At 25.7% G+C, this 21541-nt stretch overlaps 1 protein-coding gene across 2 annotated transcripts in view; it reads left to right on the forward strand.

The window, feature by feature from the left end:
- LOC107071521 (semaphorin-1A) overlaps positions 1-21541 on the forward strand; it is a 246998-nt gene that overhangs the window by 129663 nt on the left and 95794 nt on the right. For both annotated transcript variants that reach the window (XM_015330571.2, XM_015330572.2), the window contains exon 4: positions 7627-7797. In XM_015330571.2, coding sequence (XP_015186057.1) covers positions 7627-7797 — 171 coding nt within the window. The remainder of the gene's footprint in view (positions 1-7626; positions 7798-21541) is intronic.

Below are 21541 nucleotides of genomic sequence, written 5' to 3' on the forward strand. Positions count from 1 at the left end.
CAATTCGTTTTTTTCTTCCTTGTTTTTTCTTTCCTACTTTTTTTTTCTTTTTTTTCTTGGAAACTCGAAAATCGAAACTATCTTTCACGTTTAAATGTTAGAATAATATAAATAATAAATGAATTTTATTATTAATTTTTCTGTTGTTATCAGGATTAAAGATAGCTACTTTTAATATAATAAAAAGAAAAAAAAGAATGTGTACAATTTCCCGTTTTTATAATTTAGATTTTAATTGTGATTTTAATTTTGATAACTGAAAGAGAAAAAAAACAACAAAAATAAAAAAACTACGAGTTTTCGAGTATAACCAAATTTTTTTTATTATAATTTAACAATCCTACAAAATAAATAATAAATTAATTTTATTATCAATTATTCTGTTGTTATCATCGTTTAACAATAACTACTTTCACTATGACAAAAATAAAAATAAAAATAAGAAAAGAAGCTGCACAATTTCACATTTTTAATTTCAATAACTGAAAAAAAAAAAAACCAACAAAAAAAAATTATGATTTCTCGACTATAAAAAGAAAGAGAGAATTGTACGTTCGAGCTTGCGGTTATTAATTAATATCTTGCTTGCATATTAGGTACGCTTTTTTGCGTGACGTATAACCCGAACCCGTTTATTATTATTTTTTTTTCTTTTTCTTTTTTTCACAACGACAGAGAATTGGCATACGCCGATAAAAAACAATCCGTGACCACCACACACACACACACACACACATACAGGGGGGTAGTCGACGGTGCGATAATAATTTCTCGAGATTGATCTCCTTTCAAATTGATTTTCACGCATTATATATGTATGCATGCATGCATATATGCATATGTATTTTTATATATATATATATATGTATGTATGTATGTGTGTTTTATTTCCCATAGTATACACATTTATAGTATATATATATTTATTCATATGCATTTCACGTATTCTTCTTTATCCTATAATATATATGAATGTATGTGTGTATGTGTTTTCATATGCACAAGTATGTACAAGTATACACTAGTATGCACTAGTATTTTTTTTTTTTTTTTTTTTTTTACTGTATTTGCTTATTTGTACATAAATAATTCATGCATGTTTCTCTCTTTCTCTCTCTCTCTTTCTTCTTTCTGTGTGTGTGTGATATTTAATCGTATGAACTTTTATATATATTTTTTTGTGTGTTTTTTTATTTTTGTGCATATATTATGCGTAATCTTATGAATCGTGTGTATTTTTTTTTTTTTGTCAATGCGTGCACATAGGTTTTTTTTATTTATACATTTGTGAATATTCATGAACCTTCGATGATAATAATAATAATAATAATAATAAAATAAAATAAAAAGTTAGCTGTTGGATGATAGAATGATGGGATTGGATGAAATGGAATTAATTTGAGCAAAAATGTATATTCAACTTGAGATATAATATAAACCGTTATATGATTCATTATCTTTTTTTTTTTTTTTATTATTATCTTTTTTTTTATTATCTTCAAAACTTCAACTAATTTCAGTAACAGACAGTGTAATATATTTTACGAAAGAATATTTTCCCTACAAGGAAATAGGAGGTGTTCATTTGTTAAAACAATTTCGTGTTTTCATAGTTCATTTTACAATAGTTTCGTTCATCATCTTCAACTAGACACAGACTTATATAATTATTATTATTATTTAAATATTATACTTTAATTTATTTTCTTTTTAAATAGAAATCATTTTATTCATAAAATTCATTAAACATACTGAATATTTTCTTTTTTCTTTTTAATTCATATATATATATATATAATACACGGTGTGCAAAGAATTTTCAAGCAAATAAGTATTTTTTTTTTTTTTCATATTCAGTAGTAGAATATTAAACGAAGTTTTTTTTTCTTCTTTTTTTTTTCGTTAGAATGTATAAAAGAAAAAGAAAGAAGTAGGATGGAAAAATTGACGGACACGATGAAAGAAAAGTGCAACGAAAAAAAAATGAAAACCAAAACAAACGAACGAATGCATGAATGAAATAATAAAACATAAAAAAAAGGAAGGAAGATAGAAAGAAATAGATAAACGCGTTCTAGCGAGTAAATGTCCGGTAAGCGAATTTATCTATACGGATTAAAACGTAAAACCGTCTGCAGTTAAGGGGTGGCTGTGGGTGTAGATGGGTTGGTGGGTTGGTGGGTTTAGGAGTGGGGTCTAGAAACTCCGAAATCGTATTACTCGATGAATATGCAGTACGATTTTGTGGGCAAAAGTTTTACCTTGGTCGATACCCACCTTCTATCGCTATCTCTTCATCTATCTCTCTCTCTCTCTCTCTATATATATATATATATAAATCTATCTCTTTCTCTCTTATGTTCTATGTGAATTCGTAAAAGCGAGCGAATACCCACCCTCTCTCACCCCCAACCCCCTACTCACTCGATTTGGCGACTCAGCCACGTTTCGAGGACACATTCTAATTAGGACAAAAAGCAGAAATACACGTAACCATCATTCTATCTTTCTCTTTCTTACATATATATATATATATATATACTAATTCGTTCGTTCGTTCACTCATTCATTAATTCGTTCACTCTTTGCTTAAAATTAACGTTCCAAAGTAGTACCACGTTCGACACCTTAATTGTACTATTTCACTGTCATTGCAATGATCATTCTAATTCTTTTTTATTTTTTAATATATATTTATATTTAATTATTTTTATATATGTTCGTGTATCGATTTAACTATCTATTTATCTATCTGTGTGTTTTTTATATTATGAATTAATATTTTTGGTATGGTGTTGAAGAATACTTCTAAAGAATTGGGTAAAGTTTAATGTAGGATTAATAATTATTTATTTATGTAATTAATTATTTTTAATTATTATAAATTAGATTTTTGGGTTCTTTACAACACTCTTAGGATTATTATTATATTTATATTTATATTATATTATTATTTTATATTATTTTATATTTATATTAAATTGTATTTACGTTCAATTATATTTATATTCATATTACATAATATTTATATTATATTATATTATATTTAAATTATTATTATTATTATACTAGTACATAATAATTTTGTTTTTGTTTTCTTTTTAATTAACACGTTTAAGGTTTTCAACAAAAATTGATATCGATCAAACGTTGATTTATTTTATACAAGAATTTATCATAAAAGATTAGAAAAAATATCTAAAAAAAAAAAAAAAATACTCATTAGTATGTGTGTCTGTGTGTGTGTGTGTGTAAAAATCTTAACAAATTCGTTGTTATCGATTATTTTTTTTTTTTTTTTTTTTATTGAAAGGATAAAGATGTGATCTAAAAGTTTGCTGATTGATCGGTTAGAGTTTAACAAGGATGAAAAGTTTGTCTCAACCCCTCTCCCCTACACCCTTTCTCCTATTTATCTTGATCCCTCTATATATTCTTCTAACAAAATGTACTTTTACTTAGTTACTTACTTACTTACTTACTTACTTAGTTACTTTGATATCTTCTTTTTTTTTGTCGATAATAAACTGGTAACACCGGGACCATACTACTTACTTGTCGATGGTAAGAAGAACGATTTTTCCTTCAACGACGACAGCAAATCTCTAAGGAACGTTTAAAGTAACGTGACTAACAGTTACTCGATCATGCTATTCTCTTTTCCCTTATCCTCACCCTCACCTTCACCCTCACCCTCATGATCCTCTCTTTTTCTTATTCTTAACGTGAATCATCCCCCCTGTTGGCAACATTTCACGAGATAACGATACAGATTAGCACAGGATGAAGAATAAGATACCTAAACCCTTTCTCATCCCCTTACCCTCATCACCTTTTTTTTTTTTTTTTTTTTTTACCATCCATCAGAACAAACTCCTCTATGGGAAATAATTTATCCTCCTCCTCCTCCTCCTCCCCCCCCCGCTTCTTTTTTCTTCTTTCTTTCTTTCTTTCTTACTTTTTTAATTTGTATTTTTATTTTTGCTTACTTTTTCCTCATTTTCTTTTATCAAAGACTTGGAAGAAGTAGTTTGATACTTGTATAGAAAAAATGACGAAACACAGAAAAGAAAAAAAAAAAGAAAAAAAAGATAAGGTAAAAAGAAAAGTGAAAGGGGTGAGGAAGGAAGGGATGGATAGGATTGAACAAGCAGCACAGTTCTCGAGTTTTAAGTTTTCAACAGTTTCCATAAACTTTGTCAGCGTTGTTTTTGTTTCCCTCGTCTTTTAGCTCACTTCTTTCTTTCATACTATGTTTTCTTTTTCTTTTTTTTACTTTAATCTCCCTCCCTTTAGTACTACTACTACTACTACTACTACTATTACTACTACTGTTCTTTCATCGTAAACTTTTGACGATTTTCGGCAAAAATTTCAAATTGAATTTTATACGAACGAGAATATATCGATGTTCACAAAAGGATTTTTCTTTGGATAAAAATCCTCTTATCTTTTTCTTTCTTTCTTTCTTGAGTACAGGTAAAACTTATGCACCATATAACACATGAAATCTCCCCACTTATGCACCCAACAAAGAAATCTCCCCCCGCCCTAACAAAAACAATTGTTGATTTAACAATCATACAATTGGGTGGATAACAATATGATTTTATTGATACCAATTGTATGTTTCGATAGAAATTTGTTTGTTTGTTTGTTTTTTTTTAATGTATCACTGACAAAATTGTAATTTTAATCGAAAATATAACCACACCTCTCTAGGTTTTTTTTTTTATTATTATTGATAAATGAATTAAAGTAATGAAAAAAAAAAAAAAAAAAAAAAAACAAAGTGATGTTAAATGTAACCAAGTATTCAACATTATTTTGTGATGAATATTTTGTATTAAATAATTGTTATTGTAGGAAATTTCAGTGGAAACAATTCGTATATTGAAAAAAAAACAATTGGTTTTTTTTTTCTTTTTCAGCATTCGTAGAAAATAATCATAATATTTCAGAATGTTATAATAAATGGCAGGGACACCCAGTAGATTTGCACGGTACACTTTCATGTACAGGAGTCCACTCCCTTCTTTTCTTTTATTTTTTTTTTTTATCCTTTCCTTCCTTCGAGATCAATCGATATACTTTTCCTTGATGAGTCATTCGATCGTGCCGCGCGTGTACTACTACTACTACTATTAGTACTACTTGAAATAGGTTGATCTCATGTCAAATTATCTCGTTTCAAAAGAATACATAAAATTACGAAAATAGGATAATAGGATAAATCAAGACTTCAAAAATAAAAAAAAAATAAAAGAAAGAAAACAAGAAATCATTAGACTAAATACTAATCAACTTTTATTAATCAACGTTTTTGAACAAAACAAAAAAAAAGCAATAAAATAAAATAAAAAAATAAATATAAAAAAGAATTCAAAAACATTCAACACAACGCTAACATTCAAAATCATATTATTATTACGATTGAACAAAAAATTACATTTCCACGATACTAAATTTAAAAAAAGAAATAAAATAAAATAAAAAGCAAACAATTCAAAAATCAATCTTCGTTATTTTACAAATTAGTTTTATAATTTATTAATTATAGATTTAATTATATATTAAATTAAATGTATTCTACGATTCTCAAATACAAAAAGAAAAAAAAGATACAAAATGTAAAAAACAATTTCCATTATTTAACAAATTATTTTTATAATTGATTAATTATATTTAATTATTTTAATATCATTTAATTATTTTAAATATATTTAATTATTTATTAATTTATAAAAAAATAATTATAAATATACAAAAACTGTGTGTGTGTGTTTATTTTTAAACTACCATGGATTAATATAAATACATACATATATATAATTTTTTGTATATTTGTGTGAATTTTTGTTTATTATATAAATAACATATATAAATTATATATAATTATATATATGTATATTAATTAATTATATATAATAATTTAATATATTATTTAACAAATTTATATTTCTTTCTAAAATTAACGTTAACAAGTAACGTCAATTAAGATGAAATACCAAACAAACAAACAAACAAATAAATAACAAGGAATAAAAATAGAATTAAAAAAAGAAAAACCCCAAGTATACAGAATTATCTAGTAGACAATTAAATTAGTCTTACGACCTGTCGGTTCGATATTAATAAAACTAAGGGGATGTCGGCATGCTTGTCGTCTGGGGGGTAAAAATACGGGCCGTGAACGTAAGCCGGTAGAGAGTAGCTTTTATGTTAGAGAAAAATACGACTTTTTCGTATTTCCTTCTCTCTCTCTCTCTCTCTCTCTCTCTCTCTCTCTTACACTCATTCATTCACTCACTCACCCTTTCATTCCTTTTCTTTTTTTTTCTTTTTTTACTATCCTTCCTACCCTTCTTTTCCTATCCCTTTCTCTCTCTTTTTCTTTCTAATTTTTTTCTTTCTTTCTCTTTCACTAACATACTCACTCTTTTTAAACTATCTCTCTTTCCCTTTCTATTTCTCTTTCTTTTTTATATTTTTTTTTTTTTTTTTTTTTTTTTTTATACGATCGAAATGTACTCAGGCTAATGGCGTACCTAGTGTCTCTTTCTATTTTCTATTTTCTATTTCTTTTTCTTTCTTGTTTGTAGATGAAAACACGCATTTCCGTCGAAGATGGTCTAGCTATCGTTATCCGGTATTGTATTCCGGGGAAAAATGATAGTCTCTACCCCCTACCCCTACCCCTTCCCCCTTTCACCCTTTTCCATCCCCTTCAGTTGTAGAACTTCGATGGAGAACGAATAACTATCGTTAGCTTCGTAGATATCTTTCTAGGATAGATAACAGAAAAGAATGACGTGTATGGAAAAATGGTAAAAAGAAAGAAACTTTCTTTTTGTGTATTTATATATCTATGTATGTATGTATGTATGTATGTATGTATGTGTGTGTGTGAGAAAGAAAAAGAGAGAGAGAGAGAGAGAGAGGGAAAGAGAAATATAAACTATAGATAGTAGCTTTTGTTGAAACAAAATGGGTCATCCTTTACTATTTGGTTTTGTTTATTTTATATAGTGTATTATTTTTATATTTTTCATATTTTATTATATATAATTTTAATATGTAACATAAAATATATTATAATATATTATACTATATATAATATATTAACATATATATATCATATTATATGTTAAAATATGTTATAATATATTTTATAATTATATAAATGTATATTATAATATATTATATTAATTATAATATATTATATATTGAATATTATATATATATATAATTTTATATTAATATATATCACATATAAATAAAATTTATAACATATATTTATAATATATATTTATATAATATATTATATATTATATGTTAAATTATATTTTTATATATTATATAAAAATATTGCAAATAAATAAATTATTAATATTGTGTGTGTGTGTGTGTGTATGTAAATAATTAAATTATAAAATAAATAAAATTATTAAAATTATTATATAAATATATTATTATAAATTAATTTAATTATATATAATAATTTGTCTATTTGTTTTTGTTGTTGTAATAATTAAAACAATTATTTCTTAAAAAATTGTTTTTTTTTTCATTTAAAATATATTAATAATGTTATAGATATATAATTTGTTATTATTAATGTTACAGAGGTTCCAGTGGTCCAGCAGTTATGCGCACAAAGAATTATGCAACTTGAAGGGTCGCAGCGACGACGAGTGTCAAAATTATTTGCGTGTGTTTGGTAGACAAAGTCCAAATAAGGTTCTCGTTTGCGGCACGAACGCTTACAAACCGTTATGCAGGCAATTCACGATTAAGGTGAGTTTTTACCTTTGTGTTCTATTCATTCACTTACTTACTTTCATAATACATACATCATAGGTTTGTAAAATATAACGCGTATCGATAAAATCTTTCGTAAATCGATGTTACTACCTTAATACAAAGAAAAACGGGCCCACACATCCACATAAACACAAGCACACACATACATAGTGACCCTTCTAAACAGAACTGGAAGAGAAACTGTGAACTGTGTGAACTGTTGAAGTTTAAAGGGAAGAAATACAAGAGTTGGGAATGGGGTGGGGATATGAGGGTTAGTGTAGGTAGAAAACAAGGGTTGAAAAGTCACCCTCCTTTAAGTAATCACCCTTATACTACTACAACTATTATCCACATAAAAAAAACCCCCAAATACCGTAAACCCAAAGCAAGCAACCAAATAAACCTACCCACCAACCAACCTACCTAGTTTACTACCCCCTTTTCTCGTCACACTACCAACACCCTTTGCACCCTTCTATTTTCAAGCCTAGCCCCTGGCGTCCGGCCTGAAGGCGTCTTAATAATGGCACGTCATGGAAAAGCTTCGTCGTCATGACGGGAATAACGACGACGACGACGACGACGATGACCTGGTAGAGTGAAAAGGATAAAAGAGAGAAAGAAAATGACTGACTGAGTAAGAATGAGTGAGCAAGAGTGAGAGGGTTGTCACTTTGGAAAGGGTTGAATGACGGAAAGAGAAGAAAAGCCACGGGACCTAGCTGAGCGTGATTTATCTCCCACGTTTTATATCTTCTTCTTCTTCTTCTTCTTTTTCTTTTTCTTTTTTTTTCTTTCTTTTATTATTCTCTTTCTCTTTCTCTTTCTGTTTTCTTTTCTTTCGTTTACCATTAGGTATATGTGAAAGAAAGAAAGAAAGAAAAATAGACCAAGGGGATGGATAGATGGATGTACAGTCACGCGTAGGTGGATTTTTATCCCTTAAAGAAAAGAAAATCGTGGATGAGCAACCGTGTGTCCTTCCGATTAAATCCCTTACGTTAAACGAATACCATCATCCCCTAACTTCATCCCTACAATTCGTTTTCTTATTCTATCTTTCCATCTTTCTGTCTTTCTATCTTCCTTTTTTTCTTTCTTTTTACATTTATCTGATTTATGTATGTATATATATTATATTTATTTATTTATTTATTTATTTATTTATTTATTTATTTATTTATTTATTTATTTATTTATTTGGTTATTTTCTTATATTATTTTATTTTTTATTTTTCTATTTTTCTATTTTTCTATTTTATATATTGAAAATTTTATATATTTTATATTTCATATTTTTTATTTTATATATTTTATATTTTATATTTTTTTTTGTTTTATATTTTTATATTTTTGCATTTTAAATTTTATATATTTTATATTTTTTATTTTGTATTTCTTATTTTTATAGTTTTTTATTTTAAATTTTATATTTTTATATTTTTATATTTTTATATTTGTACATTTTTATTTTAAATTTTATATATTTCTCTTGCACACAAGATATAGTAAAAAGAGTAAAAGAGTGGGGAGAAGTGAGGGAAGTGGGGTAAGGGAAGAAGAAGGGTGTCTTTGACCTTTATCCAACGATTTAATCACTTTATTCCTCCTCACAAATTCTCCTTCGAATTTCAAGTCACGGACATAGATAATCAGCTTTTCTTCCCAATGGTAGTTGGATGGGTGGAATTGATGGGGGAGAGTTGTGGGTGGTGGTGGTGGTGGTGGTGGTGGTGGTGTATGAACAGTCGATGTCATAGCAACTCCCATTGGCGATTCCTTCTTCGATTCATCTTTCTTCTTCATTTTCTTTCTTTCCACCAACCCCCAACTTTTCCACTTCTTTCTCTTATTCGTTTCCCCCATCCCTTCCCCATGACCACCCACACCACCACCCTTTTCTCAATTTCTTCGTTATTGTTCTTACGTTCGTATCTGTGAGTAAATTGAAGAAAGGAAGTGCACAAGAAGGGGTTTACTCAAAAGAAAGATTCCCCCTTTTTTTTTCCTCCCCTCCCTCTCCTCACCTTTGTGAAAATTATACCATAAAAAAAGAAAGAAATTCCCTTCCTTCACCCCTTTTCCGGTCTCCCTTTTTTTTCTTTTTCTTTTTCTTTACCGTGGTTCGATGAATGCGAATAATAAAAGCATTTCGTTCCGCTTTCTTTGTAGAATTAACGTGAATTTTTGTTGTTGTTATTGTTGGTTGTGTGTGTGTGTGTGGTTACTTTTAATATAATATTGAATTACTATACTTGAATTTTGTCTTGCAATATTATAATAAATATTATAATATAATAATTTATTAGTATAATAAATATATAGTAGCAAATATAATAATTTTATTCTATAAGAAATATAGTAGTAAATTTAATAATTTTATTCTAAAATATAAATACACAGTAATAAATATAATAATTTTTTTTTCTATAATAAATATAATAATAAATATAATATTTTTATTCTATAATAAATATATTAATAAATATAATAATAAATATAATATTTTTATTCTATAATAAATATATTAATAAATATAATAATAAATATAATATTTTTATTCTATAATAAATATATTAATAAATATAATAATAAATAAAATAATTTTATTCTATAATAAATATATTAACAGATATAATAATTTTATTCTATAATAAATACAGTAATAAATATAACAATTTTATTCTATAATAAATATAATAATAAATATAATAATTTTATTCTATAATAAATATATTAATAAATATAATAATTTTACTTTATAATAAATATAGTAATATATATAATAATTTTATTTTATAATAAATATACTAATATAAATATAATAATTTTATTCTATAATAAATATAGTAATAAATTTAGTAATTTTAATAATACATTTTATTACACTAATACATAAATATAATAATTGTAATTGTTCAGATGCATTTTATCTTTTATCTTTTATTTTTTATTTTTTATTTTCTTTCTCAATTCACTAATATACCATCATTCATTTAAATTTCATAAAACAAAATAATAAAATTGTTTACTCGTACCAATGTGCACATTTGTTTTATTTTTTTTTTTATTTTTAAATAAAATTGTTACAAAGTTGCATTTATATTTAGATAGATAAATTGGTAGATAGAATGATCTATATATCTTCTTACGTTACGTTAGGAAACAAAATATCACGTGTCGTGATGTTGTCTCGTATGTCGTTAAGTAAGAATTCCTTTTTCTTCTTCTTCTTCTTCTTCTTCTTCGAAAAATAAAAAGAAGTAGAAGAAGAAGAAGAAGTAATCGTTCAAAAGAGAAAGAGAGAGAGAGACTACACTACACTTTTAAGTTATTTCTCTCTCTCTCTCTCTCTCTCTCTCTCTCTCTCTTTCTCTCTCTTTCTTTAACGTGATATCGAAAAACGTAGTTTTCCCTTGATGGAAAGAAAAGTGGTGTGTATCCTCTTTCGACATACCAATATCTATCCCTTCACCCCTCTCTACCCCTTCCCTTTACCCCTTCTTAACGTATTATCGGTCCTTCAACCGTAGATACCTATTACGTTTTACAAACTTTTTCAAACTGTAAACCGAAGCTAATTTTACGTTATAGATATAGATATACATATACACGAACAAAACTAAAACTCCAAATTTTCTATCTACCCTTCTTTTTCGTTGTTTTTTTTTTCTTTTTGATCTTTTCTTTTTTCTTTTTTCTTTTTTCTTTTTCGAATAACTTAGAAGAAATTTCTACTTTGAAATTACTTCTCTTATATACTATACTTTAACTACTACCTCCATTACCAACACTCACCACCACTGTGCCAAGACTCACTTTAAAAAAAAAAATATATTTAACCTTATTATAAAAAATATCAACCTTACCCTCTGAAGTTGCTTAAAAGAATTTTTATTATTAATAATTTTTCATTATTTGTTTTTTTTTTTTTTAAATTTAATTTCGTATTTTATTCGTGAATATTTTCTTTTTTTTTTATGTCGAGAAATATTAATTGTATTACACAAATATTTTATTTGATAAATTTATTTAAGCAAATATACTTTTTTTTTCAAATATTTTATATATTATATATTTATAATATATACAAATTAGTATTTAATACAATTATATTATAATTATAATTAGAATATTTAATATATCATATTATTTTATTATATATATTATTATATATTTAATATAATAATACAATAAAATTAAAAAGTTCAATTTAGGGTTAATAAAAAATATTAAATATACAATTTTATATATATATATATATATAGTAATTTTTTAAAAATTATTAATTACATAAAAAATATTAGATTTTCAATATTACAAAAGCTTGAAAAAAAGACTTAAATTTAATTTACAAAACTATTTGATATAAATCATTTATATTACTGTTTAATTAAAAATTTGTAAAATAAATTACAAATATAATAAAAAAAAAAACACACACACACACAATTATTATTATTATAAATTAATATTACAGATTTTCAAATAGTATAATAATATGTAAATTTGATTCTATTATTTGAACAATTTTTGGCAGCCTAAAATCATATAAAGAGTTTATATAAAATGATATCTTTCTCCGGCTTAATCTTACAAACGTATACTTGACTACTACAACTATTATTATTACTATTACTATTACTACTACTAGTATTACTAGAAGTGTACTATCTACCTTCCCTAGCATGACTTTATTCCATCGGGAATCTAATTTTCTCTTGGCCTAACCAGAAAACTTGGCGACTTTACTTTTGCTGGCTTGGTGTCGAATGTCGTTAAAAACTCGTCGAATAATCCGATGAACGGAGAGTTCACCTTTGCCAGAAAGATCAAAATAAGAAGATAAAAAGATAAGGTAGATAGCTAGTAGTTGAGATATTATTTAAGGGTTGAAGAGTTTTCTTTTTATTATTTTTTATTCTTTTTTTTGTTCTTTTGTTTTTAAGGTTCTTACCTTTTTTCTTTTATATACATATAATGAAAAATGAAAAATTAAACCATATCGAATTATTATCTTAGATATTTATTTATTTATTTCAATTTATTACTAGTTAATTAATTAATTAGTTTTTCTTTTTAATTTCATGAAGATTATGGTGTTTTGTCTGAATTATTATAACATAATTGTTATTTCGTTAACACCCTATTGATTTTTCATTATTTTTGTTTCGAAAGTGAATTATGGTTGTTCTTTTTATTTTATCTTTCTTTTCTTTGTTTTTTTTTTATTTATGTTTTAGTTTAATTAATCGATTTCAATGTTAACTTCAATGAATCGTTGGTATAATAAAAAAAAAAAAAAAAAAAAAATAAACATTGCAGAAAGAGTTAAATCGTTTTTTCTTTGTATTTTTCATGTTTTATTTTATTTTATTTTTATTACGAATTATTGAGAATGTGAACACAATGTATGGCAATCGAAACGGAGTATATTTATGAGAGATCAATGACCAACAGTTAAAAAAAAATAAATCAAATTTGTTGCAATTGAAATAAAATCGGCTTTTAGGTAAAAATTTATAACGCGTGTCAAAAACATTTCACTTTCAATGAAGTATTTTTTTTTTTTTTTATCGACATGTATAAAACACACAAATTTTGATTAAAAAAAAAAAAAAAAAAACAACGAAACACGTAAAAATTATTATTATTATTTTTATTTATTTATTTATTTCAATTTATCGTTAATATTCATAAACCATTTCAGTATGTTACATTTCAACTCTTGCGTGTAATAACAGATAATAAAAAAAATATATTGCAAACTTAATAATAATAATAATTTGTTTAAAAACCAGTCAAAGACATAATTCAAATGGAAAATGTACGTGCATGAATTTTCTTTCAAAGTAATAAAAATAATTGAACTCTTTAAACCCACACGGTGGTACTTTTGGTAATTGAATCGTTCTGGATGATGGTTTAGGGGTTGAGAAAAAGAGATGGGGGGGTGGAGTGAGGGTGACTTTAGGACGAAAGTTTTCGACCCCACCTACCACCACCACCACCACCACCATTGAAAAACGTGCTTGGTTTATAAATTTATAACAAAATCTTAAATGTATCCGAGCGGATACGCAATCTCGTAGTCGTTGTAGTAATCGTAATAGGAAGGGTGGGGGAAAATGGGAGTAGAAGTGGGGGAATCAGGGAAAAAGGGGAGTAGGGATAGGAGTAGGGATAGGAGTAGGAAAAAGGTATAGGTTCGCGAGAAGCAGAGCATTAAAGTCGCCGTAAAATCGTAACTTTAGTTGAACGAAACGGTCATGGCCGCGCATTTTAATCACCATCGTTCATTACGAGAACCACCACCACCACCACCATCACCACTACCAACACGCAGTCGTTTATCGTTCGAAAAGACGAAATAAAAACTCTCCTCCTTCTTCTTCTTCTTCCTTCTTCCTTTTCTACCTTTCTTTCATTTCTTTTCTTTTCTTTTATTTTCTTTTTATTTTCTTTACTTATTCTTCTTCATTCTTCATTCTTTCTTCGAACGAACAAAAATTCCGCAACGCGGATAAAAAAAAAGAAAAATCAATGAAAGTTACTGCAACGTTTAGGATATTTCATTTATTTTATTACTAATTGATTCATATTTTTTATTTAGGTTGTTTTTTTAATATTGAGATTTTAATCGAAGCTTTTAATTTTTTACTTGCTGGTTTTATTTTTATTTGTGTTTCTTTTTTTTTGTTTAATATAATTTTATGTATATATTTATATTTATATATATTTTATTTTTTTTATTTATTTAATATAATTAAATGTAATTTTTTTAAGGTAACTGACAAGTGATTAGAATTCTAATTTTTTATGCTAGTTTACATAATAAAATTATTATTATTAATATTATTATTATTGTTGGTACTTTTTAATTTTCATAGAACCATGAAAAATATTTCCCAAATTCTATTGAAAATATTGTCTTCTTATCTTCACATAGAAATACGAAAATATTTTCATTGAGAAATTGAATAAATTTATTTCAATTAAATGAACGACGTACACTCCCGTATTTTCGTGTAAATAAAAAATTATTATTAATATATTATATTGTTAAAATAAAATAAAAAAACAAAACTAAAGAAAAAAGTTACGAATTAAGGCATAATACACCTTTCTCACACCGTGACATTTTTCTGGTTTTCTTTTTTTTTTTTTTCATTCCCATCATGCTATAAATAAAATAAAATACATATTTGTATAAAACAAATTTAATAACGCTTTATCCGTTTCAAAAACAAAAAGAAACTACAACAACAACAACAAAATATTAATAATAATAATAAAATCAAAAATAAAAGCAGAGTTATTCAATTTCAAAAAGTATCTAGATATTTTTCGTGGTTCACTGATTTGCTTGGTTGGACGTTGGGTTTTGGTTATCTTCCCTCACGTATTTCGTCCAGTGTGTGATGCATTTCAATGTTTATGAAAACCATCATCGTTTTTCCTCGATTTTCAAGGGAGATATATTGTACAAAATATATTTGCATAACAAATGAAAAGCAACTTTCGAACTATGGGGAAACAAGTTATCCATGAAAGAACAAGCAGTGTTATTACAACGAGAATTCTCTTTTAAATTTCATCAATCTTTCTCTCTTTCTCTCTCTCTTTCAAATATAAATATATATATATTATTTTCTGTTGACGAATAAAAAGAATTCAATCAAAATAATATATCTATACTGACATCAAACAAATATCGTTCTTTTTTCTAGGTCACGTTGATAAAACATATGAGAGAATGAAACGTTCGATCATTTTCTATCTCTTTCTTTCTTTTTTACTTTCCTTCCTTCCTTCCTTCCTTCTTTCTTATTCTATCCGATATTTATGGTTCAATATGTTTCAATAAAAATAACAACAAAAATCGTCAGAGAAAATTCTTCGCTCGTTGAAATATAATTGTCATCTTATAAAACGAAAACGTTGAATTGTCATCCTTAAAAAAAAAAAATAAAATAAAAATAAAAAAGTAAAGAATATTAATAATATAAATTTATTTAAGTATTTATTTTTCATATAATAATATATTACACATTATGTAATAAACCTTAAACATTTTTTATTTTGTTATCAATATTATTATTATTATTTTTTTTTAATTATTTTATTAATTATCATTGTCATAATTACTTACTCGTATAATAATTCTAAGATTTGACATTGTATTTATTTCGTTTTCCTTTATTTATATATATATATATATATATATATATATATATATATATATATATATATATATATATATATATTATTTTATAAACAAAAAGAAGAAGATGTAAATTAAATTGATATTTTGGTTATATTATTTTCACATAAAAAATAATTAATTATTGATTAAATTGTTATTTGTTATAAAAAAAAAAAAATAACAATTTATATACAACACACATACTAAAAATATAAAATATAATACAAATATACAATATAGTACAATATATACAAACTATCATTTGATTTAATTTTATTCTTATTTATTAATTACAAAAATTAATTAATAAATTAATTTAAACAATAATCCATACTTGTGTGTTTTAAACAAATATACAAACAGTACAATATATAATACACACAAACGATCATTGTATTTAATTAAATTATTACAAATAAATAATCAATTCATGTAAGTATGTGTTTTATTTCAATATGAAATGATATTCATATATATAATACACTTATCAAAATATACATATGTGTTGTATGTATGTATACATCTGTCAAGTAAGAATAAAAATAAGTGAAGCATTTTAAAAAGAAACCAAGCTTTCTGCCCATAGGGCGGCGATCTTCTAAGGTAATATCTAAGGGACGGTAGTAAGGGTAATAGAATAAACACTTTTGTCGACGGGAATATCGAGATAATCGAATATCATATCGGAAAATATGGACGTGTTATGTCAACGGCAGACTTTCTAGCCTTCTGCCATTGATATTCGCATGATTCTTCTTCTTTCTTCTTCTATGTGTGTGTGTGTGTGTATATGTTACGTGCTAATACTTTTTCTCTCAGACCAACCCCTTCTCACTACTTTCCATTCTCTTTTACCTCTTTACCTTTACCTACGTTCAACCCTTGTCTGTAGTAAACCTATATGGATCCATAAAATTGAGTCTTATTTTACCGACAAAGGGATCAACGTTCTTTTCTCAAACGAATATTTATACATTGTATATGTGTATGTAAATATTTTTCACATATCGTTTATTTCATGATAAAACGTTAAAGAAAAATATTCTATCATTTTATTTGATTTTTTTTATTTTACTTTATTTTTATCGAATAAATAATCCATACGTAGACTATGCGTTTTATTTCTATGTGAAATGATATTTATATATATATACATTAATATTGTTCCTTTGAAAAATATATACATGTGTGTATGTATTTTTATATAACATATTTTTATATATATGTATGTATTTTTATATAACATTTATATATATATAATGTTATTAAAAATAATTATATATATATATATATATATTATATTTTTTATTTATATTTATTTATTTTATTTATTATTTTATATTTTAAATATAATTTTTAATATAATTAATTTTTAATATATTTATAAAAATTTTTATTTACAAAAGTATATACAATATTTTATTTATTATATATATATATATATATATATATATATATATATATATATATATATGTTACGTTAGAATTATTTTTGTTAAATATTAGGAAAAATGTATAAAATATTACTAGAATAATAATAATAATAATAATCGTATAGAATGAATCTACGTCAAATTATTTACAAAGTTATTATGAATTTTTATAAACAACTCCATGTGTGTATCGCATCTTTTAAAATACAATGAAAATTATTAATTTGCTTTTAAAAAAGAATAAAAAATATTATCAGTCATCAAATCAAAAGAAAACAAAAAAAAAAGAAAAGGAACCAATTCTCAAAAAGGAAATAAATAATACATCGACTTGTTTCGTATTACATACACATGGTGTATGTGATACGTAATATAAATAAATAAGCACTTATATACCTCATAAATAAAAGGAAGAAAGAAGGAAGGAAGGAAGGAAGGAATATAAAAAGATAGAAATAAAAAGTATGAAAAACAAAAGGAAGATGAAAAAAAGAAAGATGGAACAACACAACAACCATATTCCGGAAGGTGTAAAATATTTTCTCGGTCTCGTGGAAAGCAGAAGGTTCACAATTTTCTTCTATACCCTTTTTTATTATTTTTTTTGTTTTTTTCTTTTTTTTTTTTTACACCTAACATGTATCCTAACACGAGAAAGAAAGAAAACAGGGATGAAAGTGGTAATGGTAGTAGAGATGGGAGTTTGTGTGGAAGACTAGGGGGTGGAATGTTGAAACGAACTCGTCGACCGCGTCCTTCCTGAACCCTTTCTTTCCTCTTATGCCCCTCAAACCCCGTTCAACCCCGTTCAACCCCTTCACCGGATGCCTAATTCTCACGTCCAGCTTGAAAATTCGAGGCTACGGATTTTGTTGATTCGAGTCACGCTGGCCGATATGGCTTCCGAATACCATGCCCATGCCCCATACCCTTTGCTTCATCTTTTCAACCTTCTTCCGAGTATTCTCTCTCTCTCTCTCTCTCTCTCTCTCTCTCTCGTCCATTTTTTTCTTTTTTTTTCTTCTTCTACTTTTCACCCTCAACCAACCCCCTTCTCTTTCTTTTCTTCCTATTACCTTATGTTTTTATTTCTTTTAAGTGCACCCCAAAAGATTCTTCCAATGAAGACTTGTTACATGTTTTAGATGAAACATTTATTTTTGAAAATCTTATTTAAATTATTTGCAAATATTTTTGTTTGTTTTATGTATTATATGTGTGTGTGTGTGTGTTTTTTTAATATAAGTCGATGATTTTTTGTTTTAATTTTTTTTTGTATACAATTGTGTTTAACACTGTAAAGTTTGGTATACGAAAATGTTTAACTAATATAATATTAAATTTCTTTTTATTTATTTATATTTATATATATATATATATGTACATATAAAATAAAGCCCCGAAGTTGTTTTAATTATTTTAAGAGTATTGAATATTTTAACGATAATTTAATTATTAATTATTTTTCTTTTGTAGACTTGTATTTATTTTAATTAGTAATATATATATATATATATATATATATATATATATATATATATATATATATATATATATATATATTATTACATTTTTCGTGAATTATTCATGAATTTTAATTATTACCTTTTTTTTAATTAATTAATAATGCATACACACAGGGATCGTTATATTTTACAATGGACGTAACATTTTGAACGAACGAACGAACGAACAACATTCATTATTTTTTAATAATAAATGTTAGTCTGCTACGATTATTTTATTTTCTTTTTGTTTTTTTTTCCCATATCATTCTACGAATAATTCACGTCGAGTGTTTTTAAAACAAAACATTTTTAAGATATTTCCCATTGTAATGTATTTTGAATAAAAGAGATAGATCCATTGCTTGAGGACATTATGGGGAAAACAGGCATTTAATCTTTCAAAATGATCGAGGACTTGCATATAATAAAATGCAATTCATCGATCAATTTTTGCACACACACACACACACACAAAATTGAGGAAAAATAAATAAAAGAAATTAAAACAAAAATGAAGAAGAAAAAAATAGAACAAATCGCAATATTATTAAATAACAATAATAATAATAATTATTATTATTATTATTATTATTATATTAATATAATAGAATTAATTTATATAATATAAAAATTAAATATATAATAATAATTACTATATACTATATATACTAAAAAATAATTACTTTTACTAATTATATATTAATTTTATTATTATATACTAAATTAAATTACTTTACTAAAATTACTATTACTATATGTGTACTATTACTATATATGTACTATTATTACTATATATGTATAACGTGATTATTAGTGTACTATTACTATATATATATATATATACTAAATAAAATATAATAATTTATATATATTATATTTAATTCTTATTATTTAATTTTTATTTATTTTTTCTATTAATTATTATTATTATTATTATTATTATTATTATTATTATTATCATTATTATTAATTATTAATTATTATTGTTATTGTGTAACGAATTAGTAACATACGTTTAAATTCGTTAATAATTCCGAACAATATGTTAAAGAGATATAGTAAGTGATTACATATGCATATGAGGATATGGTTGTGGTATATGGTGGGGGATATGGGAATATAAGGGTGTGGTGATGTGTTAGACGTGTCCATAAATTTTGAAATCATCGTTGCGAATCGCCGCCGCTGACTGGTGAAATATCGAACACCATCTGCATTCAGGGCTGTAACATCGTCGTAGTCGTCCTTATCTTCAATCGGTTTCCTTTCCACGCCGAATAATCACAGGTACCTAACACACACCCACACACACACATTCATACATATATATATATTATATACTGAAAGGTATAATTCTACACGTTAGAACTTACACATACAAAGTACACATATATACACACAACTGACATGTATAATACATTTTAGTAGAGGGGGTGAGGGGTTGGTCTATGGTTAGAGAATTTCATTAAGTAAAGCTAAGCACTAATTGTCTAGTCGCAACCATTATGGGGGTTCGGCCATTTTCATATTAAATTTGGCGATAATCTCAAAGATGTTGCCGCGAGTATGCGAAAGAGAAAGAGAGAGAGAGAGAGAGAGAGAGAAAGAGATAGAAAATGGTAGCAAACAGAGACGGAAATTAAGGAAAATGGTCGTTAAAGTGGTACGTACATTATATCACCCCCCCCCCCATACTCCTCTCATATTCCTTACTTATCTACCTACCAACCCCTAACAATCCTCCATTTATTTTCTTTTTCTCCCATTGCATTTCTTACCGTGAAACTTTTTCATCCTTAGCGAATGATAAAAATCTTTCAGCTCTTCTATCTTTCGTTTCGTTTCTTTTTTTTTATGTTTTTTTTTTGCTGTGAAAATATACAGTCGCGAGAGGAATCGGTGGAGGAGGAGGTGAGACAGGGATGGGTATTGGTTGAGCACGTGCTGTGGTTCTTCTTGTTGTCTTTTTTTTTTTTTTTCTTTTAAATGAGACGTGCGATATCTCGAAAAGCTAGAAGAGAAACCCCATGAAAAAAGAAAAAGAAAAAGAAGAAGAAAATGATGAAGAAGTGGAAAAAGAATTAACGAGAGAACAGATCATGGGAGAGGGGGGAGGGTGAAAGAAAATGAAATATAAATATAAAAAGGATGAAATGGGAAAGATAAAAAAAATTATATATATATATATATTTTTTTTTCTTTTTTAGGGTTTTTTAATAGACTTTTTTTGTAATTATAAAACCATATATTTATTTATATATAATTGTAATTAACCCGTGTGGTGACCGGGTTTGAAAGAATAGTCCCAATGTAACTCATGCATGTCGTAAAAGGCGACTAAAATGGGTACACCGGTCAGGTATATTTTAATATATTAAATAAGAATATTAAAGTATATATATATACAAAGGGTTGCACTCAAACAAACAAACAAAAAATATAAAATATAAAATATAAAATAAAAATAAATGAAAAAAAAAAAAACACGCTTCTCTTTCCCTTTGCAATCTGTTTATAAATTTGAATTCATTAAATACGAAGAGTGTTGTGGTACTAGTTCGACCAATCGGATAAGCATGATTTCCATA

Source organism: Polistes dominula, unplaced genomic scaffold (assembly GCF_049000335.1).
Source record: "Polistes dominula isolate Pdom_NZ unplaced genomic scaffold, Pdom_raw_medaka contig_11, whole genome shotgun sequence".
In the NCBI taxonomy this organism is placed as follows: Eukaryota; Metazoa; Arthropoda; class Insecta; order Hymenoptera; family Vespidae; genus Polistes; species Polistes dominula.